This window comes from Bubalus bubalis, chromosome 9 (genome assembly GCF_019923935.1).
Source record: "Bubalus bubalis isolate 160015118507 breed Murrah chromosome 9, NDDB_SH_1, whole genome shotgun sequence".
Classification (NCBI taxonomy): domain Eukaryota; kingdom Metazoa; phylum Chordata; class Mammalia; order Artiodactyla; family Bovidae; genus Bubalus; species Bubalus bubalis.
The window spans coordinates 2,712,059-2,727,394 of NC_059165.1; the positions used below are offsets into that span (position 1 = coordinate 2,712,059).

The window sequence follows — 15,336 nt, forward strand, 5'->3', positions numbered from 1 at the left end:
CATGATGCATGTGAATTACTAACCAACACTGTTAGTTCCCTGAAGGCAAAAGTTGTGCCCTACTCATCTCTACATCCCCAAGCACCAGCGTGCTTTGCATACAGACAATTTCAATAAACATGTGTTCACTGTAATCTCATACAACTAGAAGCAGGCAAATAAATAAATAAACAAATTATTTCCTTTGGGCTTATCAGATGCTCGAGATTTAAACATTCAGTGGTCTACAGATAGATATGCCATTTCCTTCTCCATCCACTTCTTAATGCTTATCAAAACAATGATTTTTTTCTCATTTAAATTTCCAGCTAACTGGAGCAAAACAAAAACATACAAAAAGAAGAGTGAGTGAGCATAAGATGAAGGGATACCAGACAAGAAAATCAAGAAGGACCAAGGGAGAAAAGGTCTGAAACACCCTCTGAGCTAGTCCAGTGACACAGCTTACAAAACAAAGACAAATTTTATACTAAAACTTTTAACTAGGAGGAAAAAGCAATGCTACAATCGCTTCAGGAAGGACTTTTGTATCAAATGGGAAATGCAGCTTACAGCGCTTTTATCATTTCTTCTTGCATCTTTTGTAAGGAATCGAGAAGCAGGGGAAGCGTAGTCTCATAATACTGATTCTGATGCAGCTGTGCCCCTTTCAATGCCAACACATACTGATTATGCAACATGTGGAGCTTCATTGTGGCTTTGTCGTAACGTTCCTTAGCCTTTTCAGTTTCTTTCCCTGGAAAAAAAAAGTTGAATAAAGTTAAGAGATAATTTAAAAGTTCTATCTTCACTATATGCAAACTGAGTTACCACTAATTCATGTTACCTCACACATTTTATGAATAATCAAAAGACTACTGAACACGTATTATGTTTATTTGTCAGTACTTTGTACAAAGGATGCTCTGAAGCCAGTGTACCTTGCAGGAGCTGTTTGATGAATAAAGGTCAATATACACTTTTTTTTGAAAAACTGTACAGATATATGCTCCTTCTCATCTTCAAGGAGCTTACACCAAACTGGAATGACAGTGCACGTGAAACTGCACCGCCAAGAGAACAAGAAAGTTTGCAAATAATGTTAAATTTGAAGGTCTACTTTTGAGATGTAAGTAAAGACCAGGGAAGTCAGAGGAGACTCTGTGGAGAAAACAGACCTTAAAAGATAAGGCAAGTCTGGAAAGGCATAAGAAAGACAGGAGAGACAATAATAGTTCCTTCACCTCACTCTCTTTCTCCATTTCTTCCTTCATTTCATTCAATAAATATCATTAGCTGCTCATCCCCAGGAACTGTGCTAGACATTGGGAATTCAGCATTTGGCAAAACAGAGTCTTTGACAACAGCCCAAGGTCTGGTGATTTGGAATATTGAGTGAAAACATGGAGAGAATAAGCAATGTTATATAGGCAAGCAAATCAATAGCTCAAAGATAGCAAGTTTTGAGGAAATGAAGGAAATAAGCTGCATAGCTCAGATAGTTTTAGGTTGTGAATGACTTGAAGATCAAGCAGAGAAATTTAGGCTTGATACAGAACAAGTCTAGAAGATGACAAAGTAATAAATTAGAAATTTCTATGATTCCCTTACTAAAATCATTCAGAAAATATTTACAGGTTGACAATATAAATGAATGATGATACAAACAAATAAAAATTTTAAGCAGATCTTCAATTTTTGAAGCAAACGGAAAAAATATTTCTTGTCAATTATCTAGACTTCATAAAAAGTTTTTGCCCTCTATCCAAGGAGAGCTCACCAAATGAATCCTTCCCCCAAAATAAATCTTATGTTGAGAATTCTTGATGCAAGAGGTTTTTCTCTGCTTCCACTCTGTTTAGACTCAGCACCCATTTGGGTATTCCCTATAGACAGGAGTCTGAAAAGTATCTCCTGTTGGAGACAGCAATCCTACTGCTGGGCATACACACCGAGGAAACCAGAACTGAAAGAGACACGTGTACCCCAATGTTCATCACAGCACTGTTTATAATAGCCAGGACATGGAAGCAACCTAGATGTCCATCAGCAGATGAATGGATAAGAAAGCAGTGGTACATATACACAATGGAGTATTACTCAGCCATTAAAAAGAATACACTTGAATCAGTTCTAATGAGGTGGATGAAACTGGAGCCGATTATACAGAGTGAAATAAGCCAGAAAGAAAACACCAATACAGAATACTAATGCGTATACAGGGAATTTAGAAAAATATTAACAATAACACTGTATGCGAGACAGCAAAAGAGACACAGATGTATAGAACAGTCTTTTGGACTCGGTGGGAGAGGGAAAGGGTGGGATGATTTGGGAGAATGGCATTGAAACATGTGTAATATCATGTAAGAAACGAATCGCCAGTCCAGGTTTGATGCAGGATACAGGATCCTTGGGGCTGGTGCACTTGGATGACCCAGAGGGATGGTATGGGGAGGAAGGTGGGAGGGGGGTTCAGGATGGGGAACACGTGTATACCCATGGCAGACTCATGTTGATGTATGGCAAAACCAATACAATATTGTAAAGTAATAAATTCAGACTTAAATTGAAGAAAGTAGGGAAAACCACTAGACGATTCAGGTATGACCTAAATCAAATCCCTTATGATTATACAGTGGAAGTGAGAAATAGATTTAAGGGCCTAGATCTGATAGATAGAGTGCCTGATGAACTATGGAATGAGGTTCGTGACACTGTAAAGGAGACAAGGATCAAGACCATCCCCATGGAAAAGAAATGCAAAAAAGCAAAATGGCTGTTTGAGAAGGCCTTACAAATAGCTGTGACAAGAAGAGAAGCAAAAAGCAAAGGAGAAAAGGAAAGATATAAGCATCTGAATGCAGAGTTCCAAAGAATAGCAAGGAGAGATAAGAAAGCCTTCTTCAGCAATCAATGCAAAGAAATACAGGAAAACAAAAGAATGGGAAAGACTAGAGATCTCTTCAAGAAAATTAGAGATACCAAGGGAACATTTCATGCAAAGATGGGCTCAATAAAGGACAGAAATGGTATGGACCTAACAGAAGCAGAAGATATTAAGAAGAGATGGCAAGAATACACAGAAGAACTGTACAAAAAAGATCTTCACAACCCAGAAAATCACAATGGTGTGATCACTGACCTAGAGCCAGACATCCTGGAATGTGAAGTCAAGTGGGCCTTAGAAAGCATCACTACGAACAAAGCTAGTGGAGGTGATGGAATTCCAGTTGAGCTATTCCAAATCCTGAAAGATGATGCTGTGAAAGTGCTGCACTCAATATGCCAGCAAATTTGGAAAACTCAGCAGTGGCCACAGGACTGGAACAGGTCACTTTTCATTACAATCCCAAAGAAAGGCAATGCCAAAGAATGCTCAAACTACTGCACAATTGCACTCATCTCACACGCTAGTAAAGTAATGCTCAAAATTCTCCAAGCCAGGCTTCAGCAATATGTGAACCGTGAACTTCCTGATGTTCAAGCTGGTTTTAGAACAGGCAGAGGAACCAGAGATCAAATTGCCAACATCCGCTGGATCATGGAAAAAGCAAGAGAGTTCCAGAAAAACATCTATTTCTGCTTTATTGACTATGCCAAAGCCTTTGACTGTGTGGATCACAATAAACTGTGGAAAATTCTGAAAGAGATGGGAATACCAAGACTACCTGCCCTGCCTCTTGAGAAACCTGTATGCAGGTCAGGAAGCAACTGTTAGAACTGGACATGGGACAACAGACTGGTTCCAAACAGGAAAAGGAGTACATCAAGGCTGTATATTGTCACCCTGCTTATTTAACTTCTATGCAGAGTACATCATGAGAAATGCTGGACTGGAAGAAACACAAGCTGGAATCAAGATTGCCGGGAGAAATATCAATAACCTCAGATATGCAGATGACACCACCCTTATGGCAGAAAGTGAAGAGGAACTAAAAAGCCTCTTGATGAAATTGAAAGTAGAGAGTGAAAAAGTTGGCTTAAAGCTCAACATTCAGAAAACAAAGATCATGGCACCCGGTCCCATCACTTCATGGGAAATAGATGGGGAAACAGTGGAAACAGTGTCAGGCTTTATTTTTCTGGGCTCCAAAATCACTAAAGATGGTGACTGCAACCATGAAATTAAAAGACGCTTACTCCTTGGAAGGAAAGTTATGACCAACCTAAATAGATATTCAAAAGCAGAGACATTACTTTGCCAACAAAGGTTCGTCTAGTCAAGGCTATGGTTTTTCCTGTGGTCATGTATGGATGTGAGAATTGGACTGTGAAGAAGGCTGAGGGCCGAAGAATTGATGCTTTTGAACTGTGGTGTTGGAGAAGACTCTTGAGAGTCCCTTGGACTGCAAGGAGATCCAACCAGTCCATTCTGAAGGAGATCAGCCCTGGGATTTCTTTGGAAGGAATGATGCTGAAGCTGAAACTCCAGTACTTTGGCCACATCATGCGAAGAGTTAACTCATTGGAAAAGACTCTGATGCTGGGAGGGATTGGGAGCAGGAGGAGAAGGGGACGACAGAGGATGAGATGGCTGGATGGTATCACTGACTCGATGGACGTGAGTTTGGGTGAACTCTGGGAGTTGGTGATGACAGGGGGGCCTGGCGTGCTGCGATTCATGGGGTCGCAAAGTGTTGGACAGGACTGAGTGACTGAATTGAACTGAACTAAAATAAATAAATTTATATATAAAAAAAAAATTTCAAGTGAAAAAAAAAAAACGTCGCAGCCCAGGGCCAAAAACAGAGAACAACCCAGAGTTTTTGCAAAGAGAGGCGGCATCAGACTTCCTCAGGCAGACCAACAGAATTGGAACAATTTTGTCTTTCTCATCACTCTGCTAATTCTGAAGGAAAGGAACCACATTCAGCTGGTGAAAAAGTGAACAAATCCTTCCAGCAAACTGGCATGTCTCTGTTACCAACAAATTCTAGTGTTTCCAGACACTAGAACCACCTCTGACTCCTCCAGGGAAGCTGCACGCAGTGCAGCTCGACTTCTCCAGTTACAGACGTTAGCTTGTTCGTGCACATGAGGATATTTTAATAGTTAGCCAAATTATTCACAAAATATTGCCCTGGATAACCTATTTCACTTTATAACATAAAGAACTCATTGATGAGAAAATAATTTAATCACTAGAGTGTCTTTCCTAAGCCCTTTCATAGCTGACTGGAAAGAGGTCCTAATACTACAGGAGTATAGGAGCAAATATATTAATTCAGTTCTGATCTGAAGGGATCAGAAAAAGGTAACACTAGCTATCAAAGAAGTAGGTTTTCTCACTTTCTGATTCCAACACACACAGTGCTGGAGTGGCTGCCATGTCCTTCTCCAGGGGATCTTCCCGACCCAGGGATCGAACCCAGGTCTCCCGCGTTGTAGACAGACGCTTTACCATCTAAGCCACCAGGGAAGTCCATATTATTATATGCCACGAACTAGTAAATAATCATATAAAATTTTAAATATATAACTGAAATAAGAAATTCATTAAAAAATTCTTATCCTTATTAAGAGAAGGATGCTGTGATATTTTTTAAAAAAATTCTATCATCTGAATTTTTAATTTTTAAAAATGTTCATTCAGAAACCAATATATTTTTGTCCTCTGTTAATATAAATTCCTAAAGCGGTTGTAACTTACTCTGCATGACATGAAGGCTAATTTTTTAACTTAGCAATTAATAAGACACTTCAATAATAATAATCACAAATGATTTTAAACATTCTTAGGAACACATCTGCTTACATGTTCAGTTACTTTAATCATTTCTTCATCGAATACTCTGTATAAATAATTTGCCCATAAACATTGCTACTTAACATCCTTCTTGCAGCAATACATTTCCAAAAAAGTCTCCAAAAGGCAGTACAATTGATACATCTATGATCAGTCCCGCAGCCTTCCTCTAAAAGAACCATCCCCTTTTCTACCAACCCACACAACTCAGGCAGAGACTCCCATATGAAGCTGTCACCTGAGATCCAAACTGTATACCCAATCAAACAGGAACACATCTTTCGGCTGGAGCTAAGTCACATTCATGCGTGAACGCCTGCTGCAGTGAAAGTCCGTGAAAATGGCTGCGGGAATTGCCAGAGCAGCCCTTTCTAAGGTCCTTTTCTTAGAGTTGGTTCTGTTTGGGTTTGGTTTGGTTTCATCATTTTAAAGCAGATTTATGGTGCTCTTGCTTGATATTCAACAAATTCTGACAACAGGTATGTCAAAATTTCACGTACAATTAGGCAGTTAAATCAACTCCAAGTAATAAAGAAGTCTTTTAGAGTCCACATGTCCATAATCAGAAAACAAGGCAGCACTAATTGGGGACTGTATTCTAACTGCATTCTAACTGTATTCTAATTTGTTTATTTTTATTGTAAGCTTAAAATTATAACTAGCAAATTCAATGAATTCCACATTTTCCCCCTCCTTAAAAAATATTGCTTTCTTTGTATAAACTCTATTATTCCCAATTAATTACTTAGATATTTTTAGTGTAATTTCAGGAGTTAAGCTTTTCACACAAACATTTTCATGGAGACATTTAAACCATTTAAACCACCCATCTGTCTTCCTATTTGCACCAATTTTTAAGCTGTACACGACCCATCTGTCTTTCTAGCTGGTATAGAAATGACTCACGAAATATGCCACACTTGGCTCACTAAGGTTTTATAATCCAAGATAATATTAGAAAACTTAAGAACTTCCCAGCTCATTTTTTTTATTTATCAGATATCCCTGGAGAAGGCACTGGCACCCCACTCCAGGACTCTTGCCTGGAGAATCCCACGGATGGAGAAGCCTGGTGGACTACAGTCCACGCGGCCACAAAGAGTCGGACACGACTGAGTGACGACACGGTTTATCAGATACAGTGTATGACCAACAATGTGAAGAAGACTATCATAGCCAAAGTCTATAAACAGCTTACCAGTAGTTGTCTGCAAATTTAGAAAACAATTAAAAGCCTTTGAAAACATCCAAGGCAGAATCCATTATATTAAAATAATAATAATAATACGTAACATGAAAATTTCTTTTAAAATAGCTTTGGGTCTAAAACTGAAATAAACCAGGGGAATGTCTTAGTGTAGTTTGCTGTCCTCCACACTCAAACACACCCATGCACTTGGTTATACGTGTGCACACACCCTGTACTTCCTCCCTTGGAGATACTAATAAACGTTTCAAAAGCATCAAAAACATGCCATCATTTGAGAGGAGAGTCCAGTGTACTCTTACTTGGCTTGTTTTTAAAAATATTTAGGGTTCCAAAGAGACTATGTAAGTAAATTCAAGAAATAGTAATACTGTGTGAAAACCAGTTATAACTAAATTTTTTAAAATTCTATTCACTTAACAAAATATATTACAAAAAAACTATGCACCATGATTCCTGCTGCATTGCATTTTAGTTCAGGATATCTCAGATCAACAGTATACCTTCCTAACTTTTAAATAACCATACCTTAGCTTAAAATTACTGTGGACTACACACAGTAAATAAATTCTCATGACAGACACAGAATCACACCTCTGGTGATGTATGCTTTTATTTTTTTAACGACAACCAGCACTGAAGCAGGGCATGGGCTCATTCTACGTGTCAACTGACAGGGAGAAAAACATCCAATTTTTCCTCCTCCACATAACAAAATTCACAAAGAGACTAAATCACAATTCTTTTTCCTCCACTTGTTGACAAATCCATTTAATGTCTGTAATAACAGAGTGTGTAGACAACATGTCATGCCACAAACAGTATTATGAAGCTAGCAAAACTCAATTACAGATGTTTGACATTTACAGGAGACAGGCTAGACTAGTCATTAAGTTAGTCTAGAAAGTCAAATATTTTTTATTAAAAACCTCTGAAGCATTTACCATTTGTTAAATATTATGGTGAAAAGCCTCCGGGTAACAAATGAGAAGTGATTATTTTCCAAAAGTAAAGTGCCCGCAAGTAGTCTCTGCTTTGATGTGGATAAATAAATGTTTTATCACCTTACATTTTTCCTTTCTTTCAAAACATTCCTCAACTATACAATACTCATTACTCTGAGTAAGAAGAACATGAACAAGAATTCATCTTAACTTACAAGTCACTCGGCCCAAACGTCTGCACGTGTTTTTTTTCTCAGGGAAGCTAAAGTGGGAACAAGTATCTATGTGGGAACCATGAATAAGCTATCTATTTTACTCAGTGATGTTCTGACAACAACAAAGTTAAGAAGTCACTTTTCATCTCAGTTTCTCCTTTGATTAGCTGTACAATCCAAGCATGTCATTTAATATAAATTTCAGCTTCTAATTTTTAATCCTGGGAGTTAAATTGTCTGCCCTACTCAATCCACTGGGTTGTGATGGAAATTAAATGGCAGAAAACTGTCAAATGCACAGTTAATAACAAAGAAGACAGAATTCGGAGAGCAGAAAACAACCTTTTTGATTATATGGTCCTATAAATAGGTATTAAAAAATATGAGATGCATCCATACTAGTATAACAGAACTTTATGTATCAATCAAGAAATATTTATTGAAACGCATTATAGGTTTTAGACTATTCAAAGAACTAAAATAGTGATATTTTAAATTTCAATATAAAATACCTTTAAAAAGCAAGCTCCCTAGCTCTGTGCAATGTCATTTCCTTGTACACAGTGACTGCTAGATTCAATTGACCCACAGTCTTTTAATAACCTACAAACTGAATGATATTTCATGGTCAAATCTATATTCCTAATAACAATGCTATGAATGGGGGGATTCTGAGTAGCTACAATAGGGGCAGCAGCATAATTCTGAATCTCCCACATATTATCTAAGAATATAATAAAGAACAAAAAGAAAAACAAATGAAACCTGCACCCTCAGTATAACAGAGAATGTTCAGTTTAAATTTGCAGTGAGTAGAAAAATAAACATCAAATCTTTGAAAATGATCTTGCATCCTCCCACTGCAAGCCTTCATGGGCACCAAAGACTGTTCTAGGGGGAAAAAAAAGGGAAATAAAAAGAAAAATGCACTGAAGAGAAAAGAGAGACATACAAGAGCTACCAGCATGCCTAAGACTCATCTAAAACCACCATCAGAATATGGAGGTCTACCCTACATGTGAAAATACTGAAAAAGCGTAATGGCTGATCACAGAACTGACCTCGAGACAGGGACTTTAAAATGCACGTGAAAGACAAGGGAGGTAGTCTTAGAAAGGTGATTCTTTAGAGGGAGGAATGGTAACATGAAAGAACTCTGAAAAGGGAGAAAGGAAAAAATCCTACAGAAAAGCAAACAAAAATGTAAGGAAGCATATTTCTGTCACAAAAGTGAAAGGCATGAGATTGTATCGTACTCAGCAAGCTGAAAAGTTGGGTTGCCTCAATTTCGTGGATGCAGGCAAAAGACACAAGACTCGGGACAGAGACAAAGGATAGTTTAATTCTCAGTTTATTTATGAGTAGCTAGAATATCATCATTTGTGGAAAAAAAGACTATAAACAAAGTCAAACAACAACCAACAGACTCAGAAAATTTGTGTCCCATGTATAACAGAAAAGGGACTATTCACTGTAATATATCTTTAAATTCTTTAAATTATAGGGAAAAAAACTGAACTTCAATTTTAAAAAATGGGCAAAAGAATTCATTAAAAATTACTTTTAAATGGCCTTTAAAGATATGAAAAGATGTTCAACCTCACTCATAGTAGAAGAAATGTAAATTAAAATTACCTACCAAATTAACAAACACTGTTCTGACAATGATGTGGAGAAACCAATACTCTTATACATAGTTGGTGGGAATGTAAATTGGTATAATTTTTATAGAAGGAAATCTGGCAATATCTAACAAAACTACACACACATTTATATTGTTACCCTACATTCACACTTCTAGAAATTTATACTTAAGGTACTGCTTCAAAAATAAAGATATTGCTTCAACAATTAAAAAAAAAACTTTATGTACAAGTTTACTCATGGTAGTAGTGTAAATAATTAAAAAAAAATTGAAACTTGCTCATACATAAAAAAGTGCTTGAATAAGTTAAAATAAAGTGCTATGCAGCAGTTAAAAAGAATAACAAAGAAATCTACAAACTGAAATATTGTGATCTTTCAGGACACAATGTCAGGTGGAAAAACAAAATGAAAAAGCATATCATAATATTACGATTTTGTATAAGAAATAAAGAGAAATGATGGAGATATTCTCTAAGAATATAGTTCTATACAGTTCTGACTTTTGGAACCATTAATGTCTAACCATGGAACAACAGACTGGTCCCAAATAGGAAAAGGAGTGCGTCAAGGCTGTATATTGTCACCCTGCTGATTTAACTTATATGCAGAGTACATCATGAGAAACGCTGGGCTGGAGGAAGCACAAGCTGGAATCAAGATTGGAGGGGAGAAATATCAATAACCTCAGATATGCAGATGACACCACCCGTATGTATGGCAGAAAGTGAAGAAAAACTAAAGAGCCTCTTTATGAAAGTGAAAGAGGAAAGTGAAAAAGTTGGCTTAAAGCTCCACATTCAGAAAACTAAGATCATGGCATCTGGTCCCATCACTTCATGGCAAATAGATGGGGAAACAGTGTCAGACTTTATTTTTCGGGGCTCCAAAATCACTGCAGATGGTGACTGCAGCCATGAAATTTAAAAGACACTTACTCCTTGGAAGGAAAGTTATGACCAACCTAGACAGCATATTAAAAAGCAGAGACATTACTTTGCCAACAAGGATCTGTCTAGTCAAGGCTATGTTTTTCCTGCGGTCATGTATGGATGTGAGAGTTGGACTATAAAGAAAGCTGAGCGCCGAACTGTGGTGTTGGAGAAGACTCTTGAGAATCCCTTGGACTGCAAGGAGATCCAACCAGTCCATCCTAAAGGAAATCAGTTCTGAATATTCATTCGAAGGACTGATGCTGAAGCTGAAACTCCAGTACTTTGGCCACCTGATGCGAAGAAATGACTCATTTGAAAAGACCCTGATGTTGGGAAAGATTGAGGGCAGGAGGAGAAGGAGACAACAAAGAATGAGATGGTTGGATGGCATCACCGACTCAATGGACATGAGTTTGACTAAACTCCGGGAGTTGGTGATGGACAGGGAAGCCTGGCATGCTGCAGTTCATGGGGTTGCAAAGAGTCAGACACAACTGAGCAACTGAACTGAACTGAATGTCTAATCATTAACAAAATAAATTAAGTCAACTAGGGTAAGAGAGGAAATGCAACTTAAAATGGGATACAATAGAAACAAAAGTGGTGCCAGAGAAGACTCGAGAGTCCGTTGGCCTGCAAGATCAAACCAATCAATCCTAAAGGAAATCAACCCTGAATATTCTTTGGAGGGACAGATCCTGAAGCTCTAATACTTCAGCCACCTGATGTGAAGGGCCAACTCATTGGAAAAAGACCCTGATGCTGAGAAAGATTGAGGACAGGAGGAAAAGGGATAAGGGGACGACAGAGGATGAGATGTTGGATGGCATCACCGATTCAATGGACATGAGTTTGAGCAAGCTCCAGGAGTTACTGAAGGACAGAGAAGCCTGGGATGCTGCAGTTCACAGAGTTGCAAAGAGTCAGAATGACTGAGCAACTGGACAACAAGAAACAAGAACCAAACTGTTTTCCCCAGTTTGTAATGTAAATAGTGGGGGGAAAAATTAATCCAAGTAATCTGGCAAACAATATCTGACCACAGTGGAAGACAAAAGGCAAAAAGAGCTCTAAAAAAAAATGAACTACAGTAAGCAGGTTTCTTTTTTTCAGAGGCATAAGTTAGCAATTCTGAAATCACCTTTTAGGACTGAACAGATAAGCAGACTGTAAATAATAACATCCAGGATTCTCACTGTCAAAGAAGGAGATTACAAATATGTAAATAGGAAAAGACAGAATGAACTGTTTGGTGTTTGAGTAGAATTAGAAGTATCAATGTGAATACTTCAGTTTCAATATAGACAGAGCAACAGACACAGAAGCAGGCACAGAGGTATGCGTGTGTGTGTGTGTGTGTGTGTGTGTGTGTGTGTGCACTTGCTTATTTCCTATCTCTGTCTACTGAAAGGACTGAGAACAAAGACATCCCAGCAGCAATGAGCACACCCAGTGCCAAACACTGGTTTTTAACTATCATTTTCCACTAAGTGAAAGCTACGGATCCTTAGAGAAATGAAGCAAAACCCAGAACAGGAAAAGTATAAGATGAGCCAGAAAATAAGTGTTCAGTAAATAACAGGAACATGCCAAAAAGACAGAGGAACCAGTTTTCAGCTTCCTTCTCATGTACAGAGAAAACGATAAAGTTGCTAAAACATTAATATTTGTAGAATATGGCTGAAGTATATATGAGAATTCTTTGTATTAATCTTCCAAAACTTCTGTTGTTCCAAAATAATGTCAAAATGAAAAATAGAAAGTTATAAAAACTCATTAAAGCTCAAAAGTATCTAAATGTTCATTATATCTAAAAATTCAGTTATTTAGCCTAGAGATAAAAAGTCTCAATGACAGAAAAAAAACTTGGTTTTAATATGTATGTTTCAAAGCAGGTATACTTACACAATAAGAAAAATTAATAAAGACGGCAGAAACGTTTTTTTATGATCCTTTTGTTGGTAGTTCTGCCGTTTAAATCGAACCCCAGCGCTATGCTGAAGCGCTGCCTGGTGCTCTTGCGCTCAAGAAGCCTGTGATGCCTTACGGAGCACGTGTGCGTCAGACAGCTCTGCTGGGTCCCGATTACAACAGTGCTAGCTGCGAGCTTAATGCCAATGCGCCCACAATACACATGAAAGAAGGCGTCTCTAAACAGAAGCGCACAAACAGTGAAGTGCTGTATCGATCAAGCGTCAAAAATGCTGCGACCCTGCTTGCTGCTGCTGCTAAGTCACTTCAGTTGCGTCCGACTCTGTGTGACCCCATAGACGGCAGCCCACCAGGCTCCCCCGTCCCTGGGATTCTCCAGGCAAGAACACCGGAGTGGGTTGCCATTTCCTTCTCCAATGCATGAAAGTGAAAAGTGAAGGTGAAGTCACTCAGTCGTGTCGGACTCTTCATGACCCCACAGACTGCAGCCTACCAGGCTCCTCCATCCATGGGAGTTTCCAGGCAAGAACATTGGAGTGGGGTGCCAGTGACCCTTCTCCAGTGACCCTGCTTAAAGAGACCCAATTTCGTATGTTATCCGCACCCAGGGCAATGATCCAGTAATCAGCTAATGCTAATTTAGTATTCACATTGATTTCATAGAATGTAACTACCACAAATAACAAGAATCAATGGTGTATATAAACCCAGAATTTGACCACTTCTCATCACCTCCGCTTCTGCCAGCCAGGTCCAAGAAAGCACTGAGCCCTCTCCTGGATTACTCCAGTAGCCTAGAAGTACTAGTACCTCCATCCCTCCCCAACCACTCATATTATTCTCAACAAAGCTGCCAGAATTCTACTCTTAAAACTTAAGTTCATGTCGTTCCTTTGCTCAAACCCTCCAATGGCTTTCCACTAGCAAAGTGAAAGTGAAAGTCCCTCAGTCGTGTCCGACTCTTTGTGACCCCATGGACTATACAGTCCATGGAATTCTCCAGACCAGAATACTGGAATGGGTAGCCTTTCCCTTCTCCAGGGGATCTTCCCAACCCAGGTCTCCCACATTACAGGTGGATTCTTTACCAGTTGAGCCACCAGGGAAGCCCAAGAACACTGAAGTGGAAGCTATCCCTTCTCCAGTGGATCTTCCCGACCCAGGAATCGAACCAGGGTCTCCTGCATTGCAGGCAGATTCTTTACCAACTGAGCTACAGGGAAGCCCTAGCAAGACCCCCACATAACCTGTGCCTCCCTTCCACCTACCATCATTCTTCCTCTCCATTCTCATCTCGTACCGCCACACCTTTCCTTTACCAACCCCTCAGTTCCAGCCACACAGGCATCTATGCTACTCCTCAAAGGCTCCAGACATGATCCCATCTCAGGGACTTTGCTTCCACTTTTCCCTCTCTCTGGAGTACAGATAACCACATGTTCACTCCCTCACTTTTCACCCTTCATTTAAATGTTTTTCTTTGTGACACCTAACTTGATCATCCTCTACATCCTATCTACCTACCAGGTTTTCTCCATCACATCTTTTATCACCTGACACACTATATGTTTCATTTCCTTATTTTACTCATTAGCTAGCTTCTGCTCTAAAACATAAGCTCCAAGAGGCAGGGATTTCCTGTGCTCTGTTATCTACAATGTCACTTATACAAATAACAGTGCCTGGTAAATAACAAGAAAATGTACAAATTGATATAGTTCTTATTTTTTTAAAGTAAACATAAATAATTTTTTTAATTAAAAGTTAGAGAAAGATTACTGTTTTACCTTCTGCATCTGTTTATATCATCTTTCTAGTAATCAAGTCCAAAACTAATATTGTTAAGGAGCTCACCTACAAAATATAGAGGAAAATCAGCAAAAGAATATAATTTCTCTTAATCTTGTTGTATATGAAACTTAGCTTTATTTACTTAATAAAACTAAGCAAAGTAGGGACAAATCAAATTATTGTTCTTTCATATTATTTTTAGGAAGTTATCTGCAGAATATAAATGAATCACATAGCATATCCTATCCCACATAATATTTCAGCATCTAATGCAAATATTATAACTGTCATTCCAATTTATACAGCTTTAACCCAATGTAAATTAGATTAATAATTAAGAGTGCCATTATTCCTTATGACTTTGTAAAAGTCCTATCATATTAAGTTCCATACACTGAAAAACATTCATGCCATAAGTTAGCTGTTGATATATATAAATAAGTAGATCCAAAAAAAGAGAAAAACCTCCCACTTTCAGCTCATTTCAATAGACCAATAACCAACAAAGATAGACTGAACTCTATTTTGGTCTTTAGTAAACTCTGTATTCAAAACACATTCCTTCCATATGTTGAACTGAGAGGTAATTTGAATTTCAGAGTATTTTCCTAGAGGACCTCCATACATCATTCATACATGATTCTGAATTTTTTAAATCCCCAATATTTAGGGGTTATCAAATAAGAAAGCCAGTTGCCATTCTTAGTAGACTCAAGGAAATCAACTAAAAGAGCTTTTCCTAAGTTTCATTCATTTTTAAGATTTAGATTTGTTTAAATACAAATTCAACCATCTGTCTCAAGTCTGGGCTCATTTCAAACTGGTTTTCATAATTAAAGTACTCCAAAGAGACAACTCAATGGATCTAATCACTTTTAATTGGCTATAATATATCACAGAACCATTTGTAAAGCATGAAGAGGCAATTTAAGAAAATCTA

At 38.1% G+C, this 15,336-nt stretch overlaps 1 protein-coding gene across 15 annotated transcripts in view; it reads right to left on the reverse strand.

The window, feature by feature from the left end:
* Positions 1-15,336, reverse strand: part of FER (FER tyrosine kinase) — a 479,416-nt gene that overhangs the window by 354,609 nt on the left and 109,471 nt on the right. For all 15 annotated transcript variants that reach the window (XM_044947250.1, XM_044947251.1, XM_044947249.2 and 12 more), the window contains one exon: positions 553-736. In XM_044947250.1, coding sequence (XP_044803185.1) covers positions 553-736 — 184 coding nt within the window. The remainder of the gene's footprint in view (positions 1-552; positions 737-15,336) is intronic.